Source organism: Astatotilapia calliptera, chromosome 2 (genome assembly GCF_900246225.1).
Source record: "Astatotilapia calliptera chromosome 2, fAstCal1.2, whole genome shotgun sequence".
Classification (NCBI taxonomy): Eukaryota; Metazoa; Chordata; class Actinopteri; order Cichliformes; family Cichlidae; genus Astatotilapia; species Astatotilapia calliptera.
Genome location: NC_039303.1, coordinates 30,964,268 through 30,989,992, shown reverse-complemented (window position 1 = coordinate 30,989,992; position 25,725 = coordinate 30,964,268). Strand labels below are relative to the sequence as shown.

Here is a 25,725-nt window from a genome sequence, read left to right as displayed (position 1 = left end):
TTATGTTATTTCACTTTATTTGAGATTTTTGTGCAATATTATTAGGCCTACTTTAAACGAATAGATTTAATGTACATTTTTAAACTAATTTGGTCTCTGCGTAAAGAGGACAAAAGAGAAAAAAAAACATTTCGACTGTTTGGTAATTTATTTTTTACTCCAAGTGGAAGCGTAAATGCTTAGTTAAATGAATAATGATAATTATTATTGTAATAAAAGGGAAAAAGAGAGAAACATCTAATTCGTTCCGTATTTCCCGGACGATTTGAAGGTCACGCTGGCCTCAGCTGAACGGATCAAATCGGACTCGCACCTTGTTAAAAGGAAGCAGATTTAAGATCAAACGGCCGCGCTTACATCGGGTTCCCGAGGATGACGAGAGGAGAGAGAGGAAGAAATGAGTTGTGACAAGTCTCGTGGTTCAGCGGCTCTGTCAAGTTGAGCCGTGATGCGTCAACCCGGTGAATCACCACCATTTACTGAAGAGGAGGAGGCGGATAACGAAAGAAGAAGAAGGAGAAGAAGAGACAGGGATGTGAAGGAGGGGAGGAAATAAGTGGAAAGGGTAGAAAAAGAGGAGGAGGAGGTACAAAAAGGCTCCGCCGTCATTCAGTCTGTCGCACAGACCACACGCACCATAGTCAGCGGATCGTTAATATTTCAACTGAATGTAACAAATATTTCACTTTAAATGACTGGATCGGCATCACCTGTGTTTCACTTTATCTTCTCCTGAGCAGATTTTATTGAGCCGATTAGACGAAAAATAAGAAAAAGGTTTGCGGTTCTGTTTAATCTCCAAGAGGAGAGAGGAGATCATTATCGGGTTCTTTCTGCGCTTAGTGGATGAACTTCTGAGAGCGCACCGACGTGGATAAAAGGATTTGAGGAAAATGAGGAGATTCTGCGGAGGTAAGACCATGAATCTAAAACCTTTTATGGAGGGATGATGGGAAAAAGAAAAACTTTGTTGCCAGACAGAGTAAAATTACAGTGGAATTAAGTGGAATTTCCTTTTTTTAAAAACATTTCTTTCTTTTACACTTAAACGTTTGCTTTATTATTTAATAATTTGTTTTGCCTTGCATCTTCAATCATGATTAAAAGTTGTGGCAAAAGCGCCGAGTTTGGATATTTTAGTGCGTAATCCCCGCAAATATGATCCTTTCCTGTGTAGCCTAAGGGTTTAACATGCGCACGTTTCTTCCACTTAAAACCAAACATCAAATTATCCCAAATATCAAAACAGTTTTTTTTTATAATACTGGAAAGAAATCACATAATTTAATTTTTTAATATTTATTTTTCTTGTTGTTATTTTAAATATAAAATGAATTTAAAGGTTGTTGTGAGTCATCTCTTCACATTTGGAAATTACTGGTGAAGGAGCACACGTGGGTTTAGTGGTCCATCATCCAATTCTCTGAGGGTTATCAGAAAAAAACAAACAAACACAGTAAAAAAAAAAAAAGGATGGAAATATGAATGGAGCGAAAATATAGGAAATGTAATTATAGGGTAATTTGGTGTTAAATATCCATGTGAGAGGGATGGCAGGAAGAGAGAAGGAAAAAAAGAGCGAGAAAGGCTGAAAAATGTCTGTGAGAGCGAAAGATGGATGGGGAGGGGTCTTATTCACAGTAAAAGGGAAAAAAATGACTCGGGTTGAGGGGGTCAGATGCAGCTAAAGCTCCTGTCTAGTTAACTGTCACTGATATGACAAAGTACATGATTCACGTTAGTCACACACACACACACACACACACACACACTTTCCCTCTGGGACCACTGGTGCGGCTGCTGCTCCATGTCTAGGAGACGAAGGGAAGAGGAGAAGTGAAAGAAGAAGGAAAGATAAGCAGCTACTGAAGGATGGCCCATGACGAAATGATGCTCTCTGTCCCGTCTTGAGTCTCACGTCAGGTATAGTGTAACTTTAGAAGGACAATAAACAGAAAGCTGACTACAGAACAAACCGATACTTGGAGCAAATAAATACACAGAAAGCTCGGCTGTCTTTGTCTCACACACACACACACACACACACACACACACACACACACACACACACACACACACACACACACACACACTTTGAATTTATCTTGTCACAGATGCACAGATACACGCTTTTCCTCATCACTGTCTGACTTTTGCGTACACACACGCAGACAAAGACTTTTATTGCCCCAAGGCTTGAATTAGTGTCAGTGTGTTTCAGATAAAAGCTTTAGTATGTGCTGGACCCATTAACTCCAAAATGCTGGTTAAAAAGGACAAAACAAAGTCAGGGTGAAAAGAAAGAGAGGTAGGGATAAATGGAGAGAGAGAAGAGGAGGTGGAAAACAGGATAAAGTGAGCCTTTCACATCTTTTTATTCGCTGCAGCGCCATCCCCAATTCTTCACGGTATACGTGAACGTCAGGAAGATGTGTGTGGAGGGGGAGAGAGACAGATAAAAGTAAATAGAGAAGGAGAGAGGGAGAAGGAGGAACTGGCGGTAGAGGGGTTAATGCAGTGCAGATTGACAGAAGTTAGCAGCACCCAGAGGGAAAGAGAGCGGAGAGAGCAGGGGGGGACTGATATAAAATGAGTCGGTCACGCTTTGAACAGTTACACATGCTGTTTACATTTTTCCCAAATTAACATGGCCCCTCGCTTCACAAAACTCTCCCTCACCGGCTCCCTCGTGCTCCCCTCCACCGACCCCTTTTCCTCTTCCTCCTCTTCTTTCCCTCCGTCTATCCTTCAAGGCTCCAAAATATCTTCCTCACTTCCAGAAAAAAAAAATTGCAGTAAAACAAACAAACAAAAAAAATCTGTCTTTTATATCCTATTAAAGTAACCAATCGCCGAGTTTTAGTGTATGTGTAGCCAGTATTTTAAAGTTACAGCGGTTCTTTTAGGTTTTTGTCACATTGAGCGACTATTTAACAATGCGTCGTATAAGAGAAACGCATAAACACTTCAGCTGGAGTGAGTAATGCGCAAGGGAAGCCGAAGAATGCATATAACTGAGTAAAAGGTTCTTGACAAAGTGGCGTAAATTGGTGAATTTACACAGGCGCATACACACAGACACACAAACCCAGATGATACAAGAGTCAAACTGCTCAGAGCACAAGCGATAATGATAAGGACCCGTATTCCACCAGCACATGGGTGTTTCTTTAAAGAGAATCGGTGTATGAATCTAAAAGATAATATATAGGGACAGTTGTCGAATGGATAAATTAAAAGGTTGACCCTAAGCTGACCTTAAGGGTATAGAAAGTGTATAGAGGCACTTTCAGGAGGTCTGTTATCGACAGTTGTGCCTTTTAATCTGTTAGTTATCTTCCGAAAGACGAAGGTAAGGACTGTAAATCCCTTGTTTTGCCGCTATTATTTTCCCTCTCCTGTGAGATGATAAAAAGCGGTGAAGCTGAAGAATTTAAGAAGCTGGAAGTAGAGAATATTTAGCATTTTTTCCTTTGTATTCCCAATCCTTTTATACTCTTCAGTGCTACCTCGTATTTCGATAAACAGCTCCGTATTTCCCACCTCTGCTCTTCGGCTTTCCATCAAGGCCGTAGAGGAGCAGGGGAGTCTCGATTCGGCAGCGGATTCTCGTCTGATTCTGTTTACGGGGTGTTTTTCTAAGCAAAATCTGTGAGTTTGGGGATGGCAAGGGGTGGGGGTTCGAAGTAAATTAAAAACTGAAGGTCTGACAAAAAAAGAGGGAGGGAATGAGAGATGTTGATGGAGGGAACGAGTGGAGCCAATTAGTGAAAGGAAGAGAAGGGAAAGGTAATTAGGGATAGAAAGGAAGGAGACTTTAAAATGGAAGTTTGATGTTTCAGAGAGATTTAAGGAGAGAGTGGTGGAGATGAAGCGACAAAGAAATTGAAACCAAAAATGGCGATAAAGCATGGAGCCACTGGAATCCAGTGATATAAAAAAAATAGGAGGGGGTAGATTGGCTTATAAGGAGAAGAAGGAGACAGACAATGAGGCGAGAAGCGCAGCCGAGCAGAAGATGTTGAGTTTACAAATTGCGAGAAATGGTTGCAAAGAGAGATTCTGGGCATGAACATGATTTTTATTGGATTTTTTTAATGTGTGTTTTCTTTTGCCTTTGTTTTGGGGGTCATTGATGTTGTTTGGCAACCCCAGAGTGTGTCCAGTGCCAAGAGGATCAATTTGAAATTCACCATGAACAAACTCCAGAGGAAGGAATCTCATGAGGGAAGGGATGGGAAAAGTTTGCACATGTGTGTGTGTGCTTGACTATGAAAAGGTTTGTTTATATGTATTACTCTGTATAACGCCTGTGCATGCACGGATCTACACTCCAGTGTGCAGTCTTTATACATGTGTGTGTGTTGAGTTAGTGAAGGAATGCACATTTGATTGAGTACAGACTGCACATAAATCTGGCCTTTAACTGTACACAGATAGACAAAACTGACCCTGACCCCAGAATGTCAACCTTCTGTCCATCTGGCCTGTGTTCCCCCCATCCTTTATATCAGTAAGGCGATGCATGGCTTTCCCCCTGGCATCCACTGGTGTGTTTATGTTTTTTTTGTATATGTGTGGCTGAGGACAAAATTGCCACCAGGTACAGTGCAGCCGAATAGTTTAAAACAATGGAAAAAGCAAACAGCTCTCTGATTTTTGGCTCGGATGCTTCCTTTCTGTCATCAGAGCCACATTGAGGCTCCAGCTCAGCCTCTGCCACGTTAGCTGGAAGACAACAAGCGTACAAGACAAGGCAGAGGATCCGTTTTTCATTTAGTGGCTCCAGGATGTGGATTTCAGTGAGCACATATCGATAATTTGTGAACTTGTTGATGTTGGCAGTGACGCCCACGCTCACAGTGTCTGATGAGGGCTGTAAGACTGAGCTGGAGCTTGAATTTGTTCTGCATTCATATAATGTCGGCAGGCTGGGATGGACAGGAAACGCTGGGGGCGGCTGCGGCTCAGGAGGTAGAGCCGGTCGTCCTAATAAGAAGGGAAAGAAACGTTTCTTGGGAAAGATACCCATCCCCAATTTGATGCATCCATCTGTGTTTGAGCTCGACGAAGTGCTTAAAGTTAATAGAGTAAAGTGTATGAATGGGTGAATGTGGCTTTTAGTATAAGCGCGCATAGAAGAGGTCGGTAAGGCTAGAATAGCTTTTACTATTTGTTCCATTTTTGCAGTGTTATTTTATTATGTTTTTGTGGTGTTATTATTTGTAGTGCTGTCCTAACAAATGGAAACAGTATGATTTTAGTTTACTTTTGCTTAATTAATTCTATTAGTGTTCGTATTAGGATTATTTAGAAGTCCCTGCCAATGGAGGAATTACATCTAAGCAATTGTTCCCAGATGTTAGCGGACTATGTTGTTGTTGTTTTTTTGAGCTGTCAAAAGTTTCTGATATCTCTGACTCAGAATCACAATCATTGGCTCACATGAATAGTATTTGCAGGGTCTGCTGCCTGGTCTGATCATGACGTGAGTCCGGTCATTTTAGCAAATATTGAACAGATTATATCGGGATATCTTTCTTAAAGTCTGGAGAGAAAAAAAGCATACTAAAAATCAGTCACGGAGCTGAAATATAACCTCAATATTCCAATCACGGATTGCAGCAAAGTGGAAAATATCTGGAAACATCAGTTATTTCTGTCCCTAGTGATGTTTGATATTGTCCTCTGGTGGAGTAGAGGAATTCTTCACAGCGACTAGATACAAATAATGTGTGACGAGTGAGGAAATTAGCATCCATCTCTGGATTTTGGTTCAGGAAAACATGGCTTGGGTTTGCAAAAGGTTAAATCTTGTACTGTACACACAGCACTTATATGTATGTATGCACATGACAACATCCGATCCTATCCAATCAGCATTACACAGGAAATAATAAACATCATGAATCTAGAGCTGATTTACAACATCTTCCATGTACTTAGGTTTCATCTCTGTTTCAGACCTCTTTCAAGTGGTTAGAGCGATGGAGGGCAACCTTTTTTGGCACCCGAGTGAGTTTTTCCTGGACCAGACCGGAGAGATTTTCTTGCACATGGTTTTCCCACAATACCAAATTCTGTTTAAGTGCTTGTTTAAAACCTCAAATGGTGATGCATGCTGGGAAAGATGAAATACCAGTCCTCTCAGATGGAAGCGACACAACACCCACAAACACTGGGTCACTGGTTTACCAAAACAGCGTCTGGAGTGTAAAATGTCAAATGTCCTTTTATCCTTGAACACATCCTTGCGCCCTAACATTCAACTCTGAACCCTGACCCCATGTTGGTGTTTAATTCTGAACTATCTGGAGCGCACAAGCTCTGCTGCCAGAACCTCACGTTCAGCTCTGCTCTGCAGATGGCAACCAGACTCCAGAGCGCCAGAACTGACTTTACACCGGCGAACAAACTGAAGATAAAAAATATGATCTGTTGCAAATAAAGGAGCCCCCCCCCCAACCCACCTCACCCCATGTGTGCATATGTGTAACTCTAATAGGTACACGTGTGTAGACTCACACAAACAACTGCGTGGAAGCAGGTCACGGTCGGCCGTTGTAGGGAACTCCTGTGTTGCTGTAATGCAATCCTCCCATGGAGAATGTTCTGGTTTCAACCCTGCCCTGCGGAGTGTGCTTCCACTGCCAGGTACACAGACACAGCCCCAAGCCTACAGGGCTCGCCTTGAAGTCAGGCTATATGCCGACTATACTGCCGTTACTCAATCTAATATTATATAACGACAACATGGCTTTCGGTTTGAGTTATCTGAGTTTACTTGTACAAAAGAGCGGTTGTTTTTAGCGGCAGCAGAGGCCGCTTTAAGACATGTCAGTGCTCAATCAAAACAACAAGAGCCTTTCACGTCTGGCAATCATCTCCAAGCATGTGGCTGCAGACAAAAGGAAACGGTTTGGAACAGTTTGGGTTGATTTTTGCCAAGAAGATTTTTCCTCCTTCATCCCAGACTCCTTTTTTCGGTACCTGTTTATTCCCTTTGAAAATGACCCCTCACTGCACACTGTGAGCCCTTGTTTTCTTCAAGCTTGTTTACTTCAAGAGTCAACGATGTTGTGTTGGTTTCGGGGTGTTTTGATGCTAATGGGGGATGTTCAGTGGGAGGAGCCAGCTGCTTGATGAGCTCCAAATGTTTAGCCGTTGCTGAAAGATGCTTAGTGCCTCTGACAGGTGACGAGGAGTGAGGAGGAGGCTTGGCTGAGAAGGGTTGCCCTGGATGACTAACTTCAAGGTGTGTGTGGGAGTTGCCATGGGCTCAGAAAATAGTCTGGGAAAATGCCTTGATGTAGTCGGCAACTTGGGGGTCAACGGGTAGGGGAAGAGTCACCTGGTGTGAAAGAGTCTTGTTTAATCAAGCAGTTAGGGCGTTGTTTGCTTAGATTTTGCCCTGTCACTCAAAGCATGACACACATTTTTAATCCTGTTTTAATTTGAAACTGTCTGTCATCTGCTATTAAGTGAGGCTATAGTAGAAGCAGTTGCCATGTCACAGTGCTTTTTTAAAAATGAATCAAATTAAGTAACATAATTAATCCTACTTGTTGCTGTATTCTAGTGGTTTGTTTTTGTTTCCGATTTTTGGGTGAGTCATAACTAATCACTTACTTATTATAGAGAGCTAAATCTCTTCCTCAGTGCAGTTATTTCTGGGATGCTTTTGCATATCACTCAGTTTCAACCCAACCCTGTGTGGGAGTGCATACTGATATGGCAAATATGGTGAGTCAGAGAAGGAAAAAAAGGTGTTGACTATTTAAAACCGAAATCATTTATTTATTTATTCTATTTTATTTATACCCAAGTGAACGCTAGGGGTAAATGTTCTGCAGGGTATTGAAGCAATTCCCTCAATTCTCAAGTCTCATATTAGTCCTGTGGGGCCCCCGTAGTGAAATATCAAAGGGAGAGAGAAAAGGGAAATTGAGGAGCAGGCGAGCTAATCAGGGTTAATTGTCTGCTGTTATTCCGACCTAAGGCATGCGAGAGATAAGATCGCTGAGAGGAGAAAATGAGGATAAAGGTATGACAGGGAAGATAGGAACGCTGGAGAAGAGTGTGACTAATCTAGAAGCAGAAAGGGATTGCACTGGTCAAACAACAGGAGGCTTGAGGTGTGTCTAAGACAGAGGAGATTGAGCATAAGAGAGAAAGCGGACGCACACATGAACACACACACACACATTGTGCAATGCATATTTCACACCTGTTGAGCAGCAGCACGGTTTGCCCATAATTACAAGCATGAATCACGGCCTGCCGTCCGGGTGTCAGGAGGATGGAGGGGGGGAGAGGATGATGGAGAGCAGAAATGAAAAGAGGAAATGTTTGCAGGGCTCCAATGAAAGGCTGAAGCAGTGCTGAGAGAGTGAGTTAGCGAGCAAAGGAGAAAGTGTGAAAGTGTCCAGAGAGAGAGCGCATGGGACGCAGAGAAGTGGACGTACATGAAGTTCCTTAATGTTGAAAATCACCTTTCAGCTCCAATTTTCCAATTTTCTCAGTTTGAAACCAGAGACAGGGGCACTGAAAGGTTTCCGCTCTTACAAATACACTGCCGCCCCCCCCCCCCCCCTCTCTCTCACACACACACACACACACACACACACACACACACACACACACACACACACACACACACACACACAATCATTGTATACACTCTCAGCAATGCGAATTTAATCCACATATATAATTACGGCTACAAACATTCTCACAAACACTCACACAGTAACATGAAACACCTACACAAACACTCTGAAACCTAAACAAGAAGTCCACAGCAAACATACAACCCATACAAACACATTAATGTTTGTGATTGTAAAGAAAGCCACATGCCTTTGTTTTCGGGGTTATCGGTCAGGAATGAACGCGTGTGTGCGAGAGTGTGTGCATGTTCAGGCGACTGCTGTCCTGACAGACTGCTGCATTGAACATAGGAGCCATTTGTCTGACTGTCTGAAGCTATTAAACAAGGTTTTATTTGAAGCCAGAGTAAACCTCCGACAGCCAGAAACCTCTAAAATTAGATTGGAAACGGAAAAAGCTTTATTGGCAGTGTCAGATGACTCTGACCTGGCAAAATGTAAACAGACAAGGCCATCGTCATAGAGACAAAGGAATAAACTGGAATATTGTAAAAAAAATTCCTATAAACAGTGTGATGCGACCGGAGAAAAGCTAGGAAACTGTTGCTGGAGGTGATTTTCTTTTTTTCTGTTTTTTTTTTTTGCTTGTTGAGCTCCCTATCATCAAAATTCATTTAAAAACTCATCATCCAAGTTAAATAATGACAACACGTCTTAGAAAATAAATTTCACCTCTCTGTTTTTACGGCAAATACCTCTACAGCGTGAGCTATTTAACGCTTGGACACCCAAGACGTGAAAGTCATTAAAGACACATCTCACAGTGTTTTCTTTGTTTCTCCATAGTCGAGCACCAGCTCGTCTTGCTATTGGCCGCTGCCATGGCCACCGCCGGGGATGCTCTCCACAACCTGGCCAGCGAGAGGAGTTCAATACAGAGCACCTATGAGCTCACCAAGTACCTGGAGTATCAGCTGAAAGAGATCAAAGACGTATATGTGAGTAGTTTTGTGATATGTTCAGTCTTTTACCAAAATGTCTGCATCAGAGAAAAAAAGTAAATAATTTTCAAATAGGAATGCATATGCATGAAATACACAGGAATAAATGAGAATGCTTAAGCAAAACAGCTCAAAACTCACAAATGCACTATTTATCATAAGAATGTATTTAACAGTTACGATGAATATGATCCTTCACAACAATGAAAACGATAGATAGTTAGTGAACATCTAGCAGATAAAGAGCCACATATCTGTTATGGTTCCTTATGAAATTATGGTGAAATTACATGTCATTAAACAGGCACTTTAGCCATTTGCAGTAACTTGCTTGCAGTTAATGTTCATATTCACACTGTGGACGTTTGTGTAGTTAACAACTGAAACTACACACAATTTTTGGCCAGAAAGTCCAGAAAGTCCTCAATATGGACAAAAACACTGGGCCAACTACACATTACATCAACAGAAGCAACTCAGGCTATGGAAACTGATGCCATGAAGCACCAGGTGCACAATTTTTGTACTGATTTTAATGTCAGAGGAGATTCAGGGCTCTGCATTTATTTACTCAGCAGAGCTTTGGTGACTTTTACATGTGATCCGCCTCATCACTTGGACATCTCCCTCTGTAACGTCACCTGTGGTAATGGGACTAAAAACACGTCAATTCAAAGATTAAGAGCTGTGGCTAAATGCTTTTGCCCACAGAGTGTATAAGGCAAGGACTAGTTCCCAAAGGGAAGCCTGATGGATGTTATATAGATAGCCACAGATGGCATTTCTCCACTTTCCCATGAATAAAGGAGTATTTCTTTTCTTATACTTGTAAACAAGTACAGCTCTTTGCAATAAATTAAACTGATTGACATTTAGCTGACATGTGGCTTTTTGGTAATATATTATAATGTCTTTCTCTCAGCAAAATAATTAATGAAGTAGCTTTTTCTTTTTACCAGTTTCTCCCTCGGGCGATTTTGCTAGCTGAGCTGCTCCCTGTGTGAATTAAATTTTTGGTTTGTAAACCACTTCAAAGTAACTTTCCCAACACTGCCAGGCCAAAGATAAGAAAAATAATAAACGTAACAGATAATGAGAACTGGGAACAGTAGCTTATTTTGAGTTTAGTTTTAAAATGGCTACAGTTGGGGTATATCTAAGCTCCGTGGGGAGCTGATTCCAGCTGTGGGCAGCAGGATGGCTAAAAGCCATTTCACCATGTTTGGTTTGAGTTGACCAATCCCTGCAGACTTGAGAGACCGTGCAGGCTTGTGCTCAGTAAACATATTTGTGATATTTTTTGGACAACACATTGGGACTTAAGGTGAATTCTATATTTAATTGACAAACAGTGCAAGGATACAAGAAACTGGAGTTATGTGTGATCTTGTTGGTGTATCTCTGTTACATTTTGAAGACTGTCTAACATATACTACAGCAGTACACCTGACAAGAAAACAGAGCATGAAGGAGCTTTAATGCATCTCCCTCTTTTTTATTGCCAAACATAATTACTTCTGTCTTCATGTAGTTGAAGGATGTTTTATTGCATTCAGTTGTTTACCTTCTCATGGTACATGGTACATGGCACGTTTGTGTGACTAGTCATATGGTGAGATTGAAGCAACCCTGTTGGACTCTATACATCATGGAGACCCCTTCATATTCATCATTATTAATACTAACTCTATACCCTGCTTTTTAAATATGATCTTGACTAACTAAAGAACACTCCTGAAAGCACTTCCCACTACTTCTGTCTATATAGATGTAATTCCTGATGAACAGCATCAGATCCAAAAATAAGATCTAAGTAAAGTGATCTATCTAGGGTGTACCCCTCCTCTCGCCCTATGGTAGCTGGGACCAGCCCCCCCCCCCCCCCCCCCCCCCCCCCCAACCACCACCCTGACCCTGAAAAGCATCAGCAGAAGAGAATAGATGGATGTTATAGGCAGATAGTAGTGCAGGCGGATGTGGCTGAGGAGGCAGAACGGGTTTTCTACTCATTGGAGGCTTAGTGGTTCAATCCCCAATTTAATTCTGCATATTGAAGTACTCTTGAATTTGTAAAAACACTTCTTTACTTGTTTTCTGACTCCTGAATGCTGACAGGACTGCAGCTGAAAGTCAAAAACTGTCTTACATTATGTAGAAACACCTTAATTTAAGCAAGATGTTACTATAAAAAGGTTTGGGTATTTATATTAAACAATGAGGCAGTGATGCTGATAAGTCTATTAACTTGCATAGGGTGAATTTTACCAGCTTTCCTTTCTGGCTTTAAATGGGCTGCAATTATATCACACTTCTCCGACCCTAATGCGTGAAGCACTAGAGTGTATTAAGAACAGTGCTTTTTAATTCTACAGCGCTTTTAATATTATAGTTTTGTATTCATTGGTAGAATATGTCATTCTGCTGTAACTTTGTCTGCTTGTCACTGGACATGTGCCGCAGATGATGCCTCTCATATGCGAACAGGCTCATGAAGAACCATTTAGCAGAAAACCTCCTACATTTGAAGAAACACAACCAAAAAAAAAAAAAAAATCATGCTGGTTGTTTTTTTGCATGTTACTTGCTGAGATCTGGGACTTTGTCAAGACAAGAAACAGAAACTGCTATTTCAGATCAGACAGGTTTTTACTCAAACCCTCCGGTTAGCCGAACTATTTGGAAACTAATTTGGAGGAGAAAACAAAGCCAAACTGCAAAACAATTGTCAGTCATCACAGTTTAGTGGGTGACTTTCCCGCTCAGCCTTTGTACAGTGTATTTGCATAAACTGTGCACTGTTTTTCTGTGTAGCACCATGGTATTCGCCTTCCTTTTAGTTAAAAAGGAGGCCCCCTAAAGCACTCAAATAGAGTGGCTCTTGACTTTTTTTTTCTCACCCTGACAAGTTTAGCTTTATAGCAGTGAAGATATTGAAATTGTTATGATGAATGATTGCCCAATTTGTAATAAACTATAATAAATCTTCTCCTTTCCTCTTCTCATTTGTCCTCCAGCTGACCTATCTTGGCCCTCCATTTAATGACAAAGACTTCTCCCCTCCGCGGCCCAACAGCACAGCTCTGACACTGCCGAGTGCTGCCACTCGAGTGGACCAGTGGCACCGCCTGGAGAACAAAGCACGACTGGCCCAGAACCAAAAGGCCTACTCTGTCCTTCTAGGAGCTGTCAGGGAGCTGGCCCGCTCAACCCTCTGCCCCTCACTCAAGACCTCCCTCCTGCACTTCTGCATGGGTCTGGATGGACTTCTGGGTTCAATATCTGCACTGATGACCGCGCTCGGTGACACAAATCCTACACAAACTCCAAACATGAGAGGTAACGCTGGTGAGCTGCAGTATTTGCAGACAGGGACAGGAGGTGGCCGACCAGCTCCGCTCATGAGCCAGAACCTGTACAGATCGAGAGCCGGATCTAGATCGGTGTCTGGTCAGCGTAGTGGCCAAAGAAGAAGTGGGGCAAAGTTAGTCAGAGGAGTTAAGGAAGATGGTGTCACTAAGGAGCTGACAGAAAAAAGAAGAGGAAAAGAGGCAAGGAGAGCAGAGGCAGCCAGAGGAAGGAGTAGCGGATCGAGGGAGAGGGCAAGGGGAGAAAGACGGAGAAGAGAGAAGAGGGAAGAGCCAGAGAGAGGAAATTGGGCAGCCAGTGCAAAAAACGCAGCAGGAAAGGAGGAAGAGGAGAGATGGGTGAGGAGGAGAAGGCTGTTAAGTATAGCTGAGGATGGAGAGGAACAGGAGAGGCAGTTCGAACCCGGGTTTGAAGTGTCATATGTGGACACAAAAGGCTTGGGATCTCTTCAACAACAAACAGAAAACCAACAAGGAACCAACGACCATCAATACAGCTACAATCTGAACGCACATCATCCAGACACGCTCAGAGCGGAGGATGGATTCATTCTAGAGGGGAGCAGAGGGTCAGAGGAAGAGGAGGACAAGCAAGCATACGCAGATGCTACCTCCTCTTCCTCCAGTGGATATCTGAAGCAGCGTCGGTCTCCTCGCTCCCTCCTCTCCCCGACTCTCGAACCTCCTCTGTCCACACTCTCCCTCCTCTACCAATTCGGAGCAGGCAAGGAGCACACCCTCCTCCCCCAGCCTGTCCCTCTATCTTTACAAAGGGGCACCTCCCTACTCTCGCCTCCCTTGAATCCGCTCTTCACCTCCTCCTACACCTCTGCCTCCTCTTCCTCCCCCTCATCTTCCCTGCTGCCGGCACGGACGACAATGAACGACTTTACCAGGAAGGTGGAGGGTTTCTGGATACTGCGAGAGCTTCAGAGCTGGCTGTGGCGATCGGCGAAGGACTTTAACTGCCTCAAGAAGAAGCTCCGAGGCTGAGGCACTGATAAGACTTACACGCACGCTCACAAACACACACAGACACACAAAAGTGCAGTATATCGGGAATTATTTGCACAAAATCTGAGTGGAATCAAACCGACGGATTTAACAGACAAAAGCACATAAACACATGCATTCATACCGTACTGGAATAAGTGAATGAAGGACTGTTTGGCAGGTCACCAGAAGTGCTAATGGAATATAAGACACACAAAGCCAACACATTACCAGCACTGTCACCCGCCTAATGCACATAGCTGCTCATTGAGTGAGACACACTGAGGCTGGGCTGAGTTACCGGACTTCACGGCTCATAGATCAACAGAAATACCACTGTAGGTGGTTAGACACACACATGCAGACGAGGGCAGACTGAGTGACAGGCGGTGAGACAGACAGTGCCTCCATTGAGTGAAAACTGATTCAGTGACCCCCAGATGTGTGAATCAGCAAACATTCATTTTCTCTAAAGGAAGAAGGGAAAAATTCTGAATGGGCAAAAGACAAAAGGGGAGGAAAAATGGCCGGAGGGATGATGGGGGCGCAGAGGAGGAGAGAAAGAGGCAGAAAAGGAGAGGAAGCTGAGTCAGTGGGATGACTCTGGAAATAACCAGCAGAGCGGTACTGCTGCGTAATCACAAGTCAACTGGTCAGTTACAGTAACCCTACAAGAGCGCTACACATACTGCCCGGACACATACGCACACACACACGCTAATTATTGTGGTGTTTCCTGCCTTAACACACCATTCACTTTTATCCCGTCAATTCAGCTCTTCACATATTTCACTTCACAGCAAGAGATGTTAATAACATTTGAGACAAAGCAAAGAAATACTTCCACACTACACTGCAGTGGAAAATATACTGTGTTGCTTCCTTACAGGAAGCTTGATGAGAACATCTAAACCACTGTCAGATTTGTACAATAATATGATTCTAGAGCCAGCCTTCAGTCAGCTTTCTTAAGCATAAAAACAGGGTAAAGAAATCTACTAACCTGCAACTCTAAGGCTCACATTTGAATACACATTTTTAATGTCTATTTTTTTAAGCCCAGGTAAATATGTAAAATCACCAAGTTGCAAACCAGCAAAGCCTACACGTGGTCTCAAAGTCTTGAATAAAATGTTGCATAACTTCAGCATCCATGTAATGCCACAAATTGTAATTTGTATATGTATTTTATATCAAACGAGACTTAATTTAGTGTCAACATTTTGTCCCTGTTCTCAACTTTCATTTATGCTTCTAATGTCTTGTCCCATAGCTATAGCAACTGATTGTGCTTTCTCAAACGCAAACAGAAAAAGACTTAAAAGTGGACCCATTATGCTTGTCTTTATTTTATTTTATTTATTTTCATACATGGATGTCTGTGCAAAAGTCTTGCACCACCCCTTACTTCTTTATATTTTGCTTCCAAGAACGCAGCTTTTGTGATTTTTATAGTGGTCTCAAGCTTCCTGGCTTTTTAAAGGTCTTTCAGATTTTTCCTTTGCACATTGGAGGAAGCTGAAGAAGTGGAGGATAAAAAAGAAGTGGTGGAAAGGCTAAAAACTAGAAGATAAACAGTCATGCCCTTAAGAAATAGATGAAATGAAGCAAAGACCCAACACAGGACCTGAGGGCTGCATCTAAAAAAAAACACAATGTGAAACACTATCATGGATTGGCCTCCTCAGAGTCTGGACCTCAACATTACTGAAGCAGCGTGGGATCATCTCGACAGAGAACAGAACAAAAGTCAATCATGAATGTCCTTCAAGAAGCCTGGAGAACTATTCCTAAAGACAACTTAAAGAAATGACAAGAAAGCTTGTCAACAGAGTTCAGGCTGTGTTGAAAAACAAGGGCTGTCACACCAAACTAGAAAAGTATATAAAGAAATGAGGGGCGGCTCAAAACCTTTGCACATTACTGTCCAGTTTTAGACATTTTTTTCCTGTGATGTCATTGACGGCAGATATTCCTGTTCTGTTCAAACCTTCCATTTGCAAAAGGCATCCAATCAGAAGAAAATGGGCTTAAAGAAGAAAGGAGCTAAAACAGCTGGCTTCAAACTGCAGAGTCCAAATAAAATATGTACTTTTAAATGAGCATAATAGGTCCACTTTTTGAGTATCTGAGCTACAGATACAGGATTTTTTTTTTCAGAACTGGAGATATGGGCTTGGTTGTGTTTTTGCTACAGATTTCTGGTGACTGATTGTAGTGACAACATCGTGAAGCAAGTTGGAAAACTGCTCTGTAATCTCATTTTCAGTGCCAAAATGATGAACTTTTTTTCCCCTTAAACTTACTTTACATTCCTAAATACCAAAAAAGCAGACGTGGAGGTTAACAGATGGCTTTTTTTCCCCCAGAATAAATGTTATGTGTTTGCAATGTGCCTTAGATGATATGGCTAAAGGTTATGGATCATATCTATACTATTTATTGAACAAGATGTTTATTTATTTTTCTCCAGTGTGAAAATACTGTGTTGTAACTTGAGAGAGAATAAATACTAGCTTTTGTACAGAGCGCGGTGTTATTGGTCATTTGGGAGCCCGTTGGGAGAAGAGAATAAAGAAATGCATATGGGATTTTTGTTTGCAATGGTTTCAGTTTTATAGGGATGGTTTCGGGTGATTGGCACAAGGGGAGAGGAGTTTGGGGTCAGGGCGTTCCCTGAAAAACAAAGGCCGGCTCACATTCGTCGCAAAAAAAAGAAGAAGGAAGGAGTGAGAGAGGCAATGTATGAGAGTTTTTATTTGTCTGTCCGGGTGAAAATTTACGATCGTTTCCCGTTTTGCTTTCATCTCTCTCTTCCCACCTCCTTCTTTGATTTTTCCTTCTCATTACACTATCTCACGAAGCTCGTCTTCCCTCCAGAACAGCCCCTGACCTACGACATTGACTGATTTACATGAGCACAGGTACAAACACTACCCATAATCCAACCAGGGTCTCTTGTTGTGTCTGTGTTTGCCCCGTCTCTGTCACCAACTTTGCCTCTTATGTTTTTTTGGTTTGTTTTGTTTTTTGCATGGCCATTGTCTGCTGCCCACAGTCTCTCAGCCTTTTATTGCTTCTTCACCTGTTATCTTCTTTTTTTGTCTTTCTTGTTTGGCCTTATTGCTCTCAACTGCACTTTTTCTTTTCCCATGTATTTTGCTGTTCTGTGCCTCCCCTCAGGCCAGATATTAAAGGATCAATGAGAATCTCCCTTCCATCACCTCCAAGGTACACACCTGCACGTAACCGCACACTCCCCTCCCTGACACACACACATGCACGCACACAGTCACAAACACCCAAACGTGGACGAAAGTGCTGGCAAACAAGTGCACGCATGAGCCTCAAATCCAGAATTAGCTCACTAGGAAGTGACTTATATGGGAGGCTTACTGTGTCAACGCTGATGCATCATCGTCATGCACGCACTAAGAACTCTCGCTAAGAGCTGTAAAGGGTTAAAAGGCATGACACATATGTGTACACACACACATAAACACAAGGCGCCGTGTGTTTTTTTACAGTCAGTAAGCAGTGACCGAGCGGCTGCCAGCAGTCGACAAAGGCAGCTTTGTGGGGCCTATAAGTGTGTGCGTTTATCTGTGTGTGTGTGTGTGTGTGTGTGTGTGTGTGTGTGTGTGTGTGTGTGTGTGTGTGTGTGTGTGTGTGTGTGTGTGTGTGCCCCTGTGTGGGCTTGCAAGTGCAGCACGTGTGTGAATCATTATCTCTATGTGTCAGAACTTCGCTGGAATGAGGCTTGTCATGCATAGCTATCTAACAGCCATCACTCACTATCGTCTCTCTCTTTCTCTTTTCGCCGCTCTCTGCCTGTCAGCGATGCAGAGACAAATTGCTGTAACTAATACATAACAGGATAGCCGAGCCCTGTTAGTATGACTCAGTTGGCAGGTCCTTCGACGTGAACAGATACTGAGTGACAAGGCATCGACATTATTGGCTTGTTTCATCTATCAGGCAGTTACTGCTCACACAGGCCTGTCTGTGTGACTGACAGAGCTGTGATCTAATACAGTGGAGGAGCTCAATTTTGGGCCATCTTTTTTGAAGAAGAAGTTGTTTTTATTTCCTCTTGGAGAGCTCTCCTTTTCTTTTCTTTTTGTTTGGTTTTCTGGTTTCATTGCTCCCTTTACTCCTTTGCACTCCAAGGAAAACCAAGCTTTTCCTCTCCTTTATCTCCGTTTTGAGTTCAAACGCCCCTGGTGGCTCGTTTTTTTTTTTCCAGCCATTTACCATTTAGAGGGATTATCCGTGTATATAAGTTTGGAAATATCAATATCAATTTTCTCCCTCAAAGAATAGCAGGGTAATAGTAAAAGTCAAAACTCAAGCTTGTTTTGGCTCGGGGCCTTCATCAGGGTCACATGTTGACAAGCCAAGACACAATGATAGAGCAATAAAGTTGCTTCACCCACTCTATGAAGTGGGTGAAGCTGTGCCAGATTCCACTTTTCTGTAATAGCACTTTTTAAGTTCATTTGAAATATAACTAAAGGTACGTGACAAAAAGATCAATGAACAACTGAGATCTGAAATATATGACAAAATGTGTAAGTCATATGAAGAATTTCAGTTATCCGGCTGGGTGGGAACTTAAGGGCAGGGGTGTGGAATTCATTGTTGTTTTTGGGACACATGCAGCTTAGTTTGATTTTTAATGGCCAAACCACTGAAATCCAAAATAAATTGATCCCCCCTCCATTGTTTTGCTTTTATTTTATTTGCTTTTACTATAAAGAAGTTTAGGTACAGCTTCAAAAAATTCACGTTTAATTTAAACCCTTTATAAAACTGACTCTGAACAACTTAAGTTGTCTCATGGCTCAGTCACACTGCATTAAAAATAGGAAAGCAACCTCTTTGTGACTAGAAAGACATCTGGTTGTCGTCCCAGTTATTGTATTGATTTTTTCACATTTGTTGGACCAACTTTCAATCAGAAGACCATTGCATGGGTCACCTGGCGGGAAGACAAATTGCCATTTTATTGCTGTCCTCAAACTTGCTTCAAGGACAGCAACCGCCTGTGACTGGTTGCAGACCTGGTCCCTACCTTGGAAGCAACCATTTCAAAAGCAAGAAGACCCCCTTGCAGTTGCTGTAGTTGCTGGTTGATTGCCAGGGTCACACATAGTTTCTCTGTTTCTGGTTTGTGTTGCAATTTTCACACTTTTGCTACTACTTGGAGAATACTTAGCGAGTGCAGATAAGTTGTTGTCTTCCAAACTACGGACTACTGAAGACATTTGCCAGTGTAGTATTGCAGACCTCTTTGTGACAAATTTTTCCGTGTGATTACCAGTCAGCGAATACACATTTTTCCCCAGTGACTGGTGGTCACGGGCGGGTTGCTGATCAGTCTTTAGGCCTGCGCAGTGTTGGGGAGTAACGGAATACATGTACCGCCGTTACGTATTTAAAATACAAAATATGAGTAACTGTATTCCGTTACAGTTACCGTTTAAAACGGTGGTATTTAGAATACAGTTACTTTGTTGAAATAATGCTGTTATTCCAGGCGGGGCGGCAGCGTTATGGGTGTCATGGTTGTCATGGTTACAGGGTGACGCTCTCTCTGGAACTGTGTGTTTCCTGGGTGACAGAGCGCCTTTTTGTTGTTGTTGTTGTTGTTGTGCTAAGCTAATAGGCAGAATGCTACAGGCATAGCCCTAAAGAATTTAGCCTCATGGGCAGTGTAGTCTGTGCTGCAGGGAGAATGGACTGCCATACTCGTTATGTGTCTGTGAGCGCGAGGAGGAAGAAAAAGGAGAGTAGAAAAGTACGAGCTGTCATCGAGCAGAAACGGGAGCTGGAAGCATGTAAATATAATAATAACTACTGCAGCCAAGAAGAGTGCCTGACGAGCCCAGTTGTAAGTACGCTACTAAGACTCGACTGTACACTGTGTTCATGTTTTCCTCCGAAACAATAAGTTCCGTTGGAGCAGCCTTTCAAAGCCTCTCTCTGCCTCTTGCTAGTAAAGTTGACCCAGACAACAAAGTAAAGCTAGTTTTCAGCTACGAGCCCGACACGAACCTAACGTATTAGCCAGAGGTCCTTTACTGCGTTCAGAGCCGCGGACCTCCCGTAATAGTAATAAATCACACAGCAATAGTACATTCATGTAGTTGTAAAAAGCATGATAATATATTAAGTAATCCAAAGTATTCAGAATACGTTACTGTCATTGAGTAACGTAACGGAATACGTTACAAAATACATTTTGGGGCATGTATTCTGTAATCTGTAGTGGAATACATTTTAAAAGTAACTTTCCCAACACTGGGCCTGTGTGAATGAGGCATAAGAAAAGTAAGTTGTCTCCGTTTTTTACCTTTTTAACCTTTTACCTCCTTACTTTGCAGTAGTATACCAGACAATATATAAAGAAAGAAAGGAGTGGGAAACTGTTTTTTTCTTTAAGGGCGACCGTCAATAATTTCTGGTGAAACATACAGCCCAGGATTTATGTCTTTCTTTGTCATTTTTTGCAAAGTCATCCAGTCGGCCATCTTTGGGAGTCCGATTCAGGCTCCCAGGCCACATGCTTGAAATCCCAGCTTAATGCAGAGTTAAACAGTTTCATTTGAAAATAACCTCCCTGCTGATGTGTGCCAAAGAAATGGGACTGCAGCAAAACAATGCAGGGTCACCCCAGAGGAGAAAAAAAGGTTGGATCAGGTCCAACTGCTGAGGTAAATAACGATGACGTCATCCACTAGTGTGTTCATTCAAATCTAGGTAACCGCACATCCTGAAAGATTACATTGTAACAAGAACAGCATATTTATGTTGTTTACCTTCATTTTGACAAAAGACTAAACATTTGTTGATTGGATACATTTTTCCAAAATCCTGGCAGTGAGGATTACACAGCGTTAAGCCTGTAAACACATAAATTTTTCACTAAGGCCCGATTCCCATGAACACGTTTCAAATTCTTTGAAGAACTTTGCCATTTGCGGTGTTTATTTTTTCCATTGTTATCTTACTGTAATACATATAATCTCTGTCTGTCTGGGTGTTTCTTTGTTTCTTTGTCTGTGAACTCCTACACAATCAGGAGTTGAGCAACCAAACTTGACGCACAGGTACATCTTAGTCCCCTGAAGGTACTTATCTATATCAGATTTTATGATGTCATCTTGTTGCCTAGCAACCACTTAGCAAGCCTAAAATGACGAGTTTAACTTATATGCACTTATAAAAAGTTACACTGGGTTAAATATGTACACTTGGGTTTTAAGGGGTATTTATTATTTTCTTCTTTTTTTTGGGTTGTATGGAAGCCCCAAATGCAATTTCATTGTTCTTGACAATGACAATAAATAAATAAATACTAAATACTAAATACTAAAACTTTTATTTAATGTCAGAGACAACAGAAGCCACCCTGCAATGGACCTATTTTTAGTCTTTATACGTGTGACTTTATTATTTTTAGGATCAGAATCGTGAAAGAAAATTGTCAAAGGATCTTTGCAGCAGTAAAAATACTCCTAAGATCTTCCTCAAAAATAAATTTGTCACATCTTTTGTTCAGGACAATAATACTTTAAATGGTGATAAATGCAGTCCTGGTTACTTCCTGAGTGCTTGGATGTAGAAGAGAGTGCAATTCCTCTTTGCCCTTAAGAGGTGAGGTTCCTCTGTGGACATGCTAGATCCAAATGTGTGTGTGTGGTGTGTCAAATTCAAAATACATTACTGGCATCAGAAAGTCACTTGTGGTGGTATGAATGTTGTAAAATACAACCAGAGTACATCCTCCTCTCCAAGATATTACTAGCTAATCGTAAACCATCAACAGTGTGTGAAATAAAGGCTAAAGTCTCCAAGAAATCCAGTGTATCCCTGTAAATTATATACATGCATTTTTCAAGCTCTTCACGGTTCTCATCTCCCCCCCCCCCCCCCCCCTCTGTCTGTAGTTCTCGTGTTTGCTCGCCATGCTTTTTTTGTTTCCTAATCTTTTTTCCATATGTCCCACTGCCTCCCTTTGCAGCGTCCATCCGTATGGCATCCTCTCTAACCACACCAGAAGCCATTTTGTGTCATTTCATGTCAGTTTTGTTTCATTTTCTCCCCATGTGTCCCACTTTTCTCGGCTACAATCAAACCCTTTCACCCTTCCCTCAAATTCCCTCGGCCACCCCCGCGTTCTCTCCGCCTTTTTCCATCTGTCTATCTCCTTCCTCTTCTTCTTCTTCTTCTTCTTCTTCTCTCAGTCTCTTCCCTCTCCCTCCCTCTCTCTTCTGCTCACCTGCAGCACATAAAAATTCCTCTTTTCTTTCTCCAGAGGATAGTTCAGTCACTGTGGGATTTACTGCATTCCTCTATGCTTTTGCTCCCTCTTTGTCTCCATATCTGTCTCCCCTTGTTTCTCTCTGTTTTGGCAGCACAACACAGCAGTGGATTCAGCCTATCTTGTCCTTTGTCTTTTTAACACATTTATATCCCTCTTTAAGTCCATCTGTGCTTTCTTTCTCCATCCCTTCCTGTCTTTAACACATACTAATCCTATACCTGTTGATTCCACGACCACACCCTTTCTTTTTCTCCTCTGGAGCACCCACTCTACCTGCTACACCTAGCCTCTCCCTCCTGCTGGGTTTCTTCCATGACCTGGAACATCACGCCTCCACTTACTTAGCTGGAGGGCGTTGGGTTGGGCTGCAGGTTCTCACTGCTGTTTAGGGGTTGGTGGGGGTGGAAGATGGAGGGGGCGCTTCAGGGCCTGGGGCCTGGGAAGAGGTTGATTTATGAGTTAATCAATCGGTCGTCCGTGTGAGTGAGTAAAACCGCAGAGGTGTGTGAGCTCTTTCATGTTACTGTCTGTGCTTGTTGACTCAGTCCCTTAGGAAAACAGCAGGAGCTGTCACTCCCCATGTTGTTCAGCTCCTCGACATGTTTTCAAAAGCAATTACGGAGAAATGGGGCTGGGTTTTCATTCACCTTGATGGTTGAATGCCTCGTCTGTGTGGATGTTGGTGTATGGTGTTAAGGTCTTACAGAAGCCTCACCTGACCGTGAAAAGCCCTGACATCACGTTTGTGCATCGGCGGGGAGAATTCTGTCCGAATCGTTATTTTATGGTGTGAATGTCATGTGCCAAAATAAACACAAAAACAGATCAATGACAACAGCGGTTCTGCTTGTTCAGCTTTAGATGACTGATCTGACAAGAAGGCAGAGATCACAGAAAGTTGTGTTTATACTGTCTCATCAATTGTGAGCAGCTTACACAGCTGCCATTCAGCTCCATTGTTCAGATTCACAACTGCTCACAGATTTTTTCAGACAGTGTACTAATTTAAAGACATCTAAGCAGCTGATCCAGGACATTTGCTTATCTCTGAATCCACTTTTACTCTACTTTGGTTTGTGAAAGAAAACGACCTTTGACTTTGTCACTTGATAAATGATGAGAGCTGGTTTAAAGGAGTGTAAAGGAGTGGTGGAAAGAGTCATCACTCCTTTACATCATCTGTCTGTCATACAAGCTGCATGAATTTAGCTCATGGGAGCTTATAAGCTGGGAGTTGATGCCCTAAGGACTGATAATAGGAGTGACCTGAACACTCGACTCCTCTTGAGTGGAAAACTAAAATCATATACAGTTTAAAAATAATGCATTCTTGTTTTGCCCGGGTCGAAATCTTTGAACGAGTTGACTGCTCTGTGATGTAATATAATGGTTTCTTAGTTAAAACAGTAACTCCAATGCTAGATTAGCCAGTTACTGCCATTTTTATAATCCTCACAGCCAATTTCAAGCCAGTGCTCTTCTGCACTTGATGAAATTGAGGCTAATGTAAAACTATTTTTACTTTGTGGCAGTATGCTGGCATGGCAAAGCACGATCCATCGAAATCTTCCTCAACAGACTCCATATATTATTGTAGGGTCTTTACCTTACAATATAATGCACCTTGAGGTGGCACCTTGTGATCTGGAGCTGTAAAAAATAAAATCCAATTGAATTTAATTGAATTTAATATTTAAAAAAAATGCACACAAAGCATCAAAAATTACCATTAGGGTGTGACTCTGGATGCATAGAAGTGGATGGGACCCTTGAGCTCACCTGACCTCAGGCCTCTGTAAACATTTTCCCCATTATTTTATTTTCCCATTAGTTTAAATGTCATTCTTATTAAATACAGTGTTATATTTATCTTTTAATTAATTAATTAATTGGCAAGTTGCTAACATATTTTCAGTCATAAATGTGACATTTAACAATCACAAAATTTATTTATATTAAATTTACATTAAGTTACATTAAAAAAAATTAATTCTTTAAATTCAGGACATATTACCTCAAACACACCCTTTTGCTTTTCAACAGGTTTGTTCAGCTCGAACTCGAACAGTAATTATAGTAATTATTAGTTATAATTATACCAAAACAAGATGCAGAGAAGACAGAACAGAACATTTAGTGAATATATCTGGAGGTAAAAATGGTAAAAGGTTTTTGTCTCTCCAGATTTTTTAGGGTCTCTCACTCAGTCTCATTTCTGCTACCTTGACTGAGGTGTTAGTAGGTTGTTCAGGAAACTCCCCTGTAAAAAGTGTTCATTATTTATTTATTGTTTTTATTTTATTTGATTTGTCTTTTAATGGTGTATATTGAGCTCAACCATTCTGGATTTTCGTGTCATTTTTCTTGAGGCTATATACTTTTAATGTACGGTACTTTGGTCAATGCTGTTGTTATGATGTGCTATATAAATAAACCTGACCTTAATAATTGTTATTAATCAATAATAATTATTAACCGCGTTGATCTGCACGTCTCCTCGCATGTCTTGTTAGAGAGCGCTACAGTAGTGGAGATAATGGCCTCCGCTTAAGGCTTCAAGTTGGGATTTTACAACTGAATGGTGGCTGTGTCCATCTTTTACATACAGTCTATGGATATAAGGGTCTCTAGTGATTCATGAGGGAGGACAAAATCCCTGCCTCAGGTAATATCGAAGATGTGAAGATGGAAATGGAGTGCAGCAAGTAAACAATGACTTGAATCAGATCCTGAAACTGTTTGTTGATAATCTCATGGATTATGAATAAGCATGTCGGTTAAGTAATATCTAATGTGACTGACAATGCAGTAGGAACTGTATCCTACCAGTGCCTCATTTTTGCTCCAAGAAAATCATCACAAGAGCACAAAGTCAGCTGTGTAAAAGTAACAAACCCATGCACCTCCATGTCCAGCAAGTCCAGCAGAAAAGTGATGGTAAAGTCCCCATTTTTCAGACGTTGTAACACCAAAACAGAAAGTACTGTAGTTAAGCTGAGGTTATGTTTTAATGGTTACAGATTAAACAATCATTAAGAAGAGCAGTTATACCAGAACAAGGTGTCAAGCAACATGATCTGAACACCTGGCCAATCAGAAACGGTGTTTAGATGTCCTCCTACCCACAGGATGTTGCTTTTTATCAGCAGATTTCAGCTTCAGAGAACCTTTGCATGTTTCCACGTAGTGTTGTGTATTTTCTTTGCTCTCCCCCCCAACTCTCTCTGTGTTTTTCCTTCTGCTTGTCCGTCTTTCTGGGGGTTTACATTTAATGTATGTTTGTGTGCGTATGTGGTGAGAGAGTGATGAAAAGGGAAAACAAGCGAAAGCTACTTTAGAGAGAAAAGACTGGGGGAAAGCAGAAGGAGCCAGATGACAAACAGATGATAAAAGAGACGTTTGATGGCGTCTAATAAGTCCGATAACTG

General features: G+C 41.8%; 1 protein-coding gene across 2 annotated transcripts; it reads left to right on the top strand.

Moving 5' to 3' along the window:
- The first annotated feature begins 276 nt into the window (after positions 1–276).
- On the top strand, positions 277–15,351 carry clcf1 (cardiotrophin-like cytokine factor 1). Of its 2 annotated transcripts, XM_026142501.1 has the most exons (4): positions 1,333–1,923; positions 4,156–4,279; positions 9,456–9,607; positions 12,625–15,351. In XM_026142501.1, exons 3-4 carry the CDS (start codon positions 9,491–9,493, stop codon positions 13,966–13,968), a joined length of 1,461 nt encoding a protein of 486 aa, XP_025998286.1. In that variant the 5' UTR covers positions 1,333–1,923; positions 4,156–4,279; positions 9,456–9,490; the 3' UTR covers positions 13,969–15,351. The 2 variants fall into 2 exon arrangements, with proteins under 2 accessions (XP_025998278.1, XP_025998286.1); XM_026142493.1 differs by lacking the exons at positions 1,333–1,923; positions 4,156–4,279 and adding an exon at positions 277–912.
- The last annotated feature ends 10,374 nt before the right edge of the window (positions 15,352–25,725 follow it).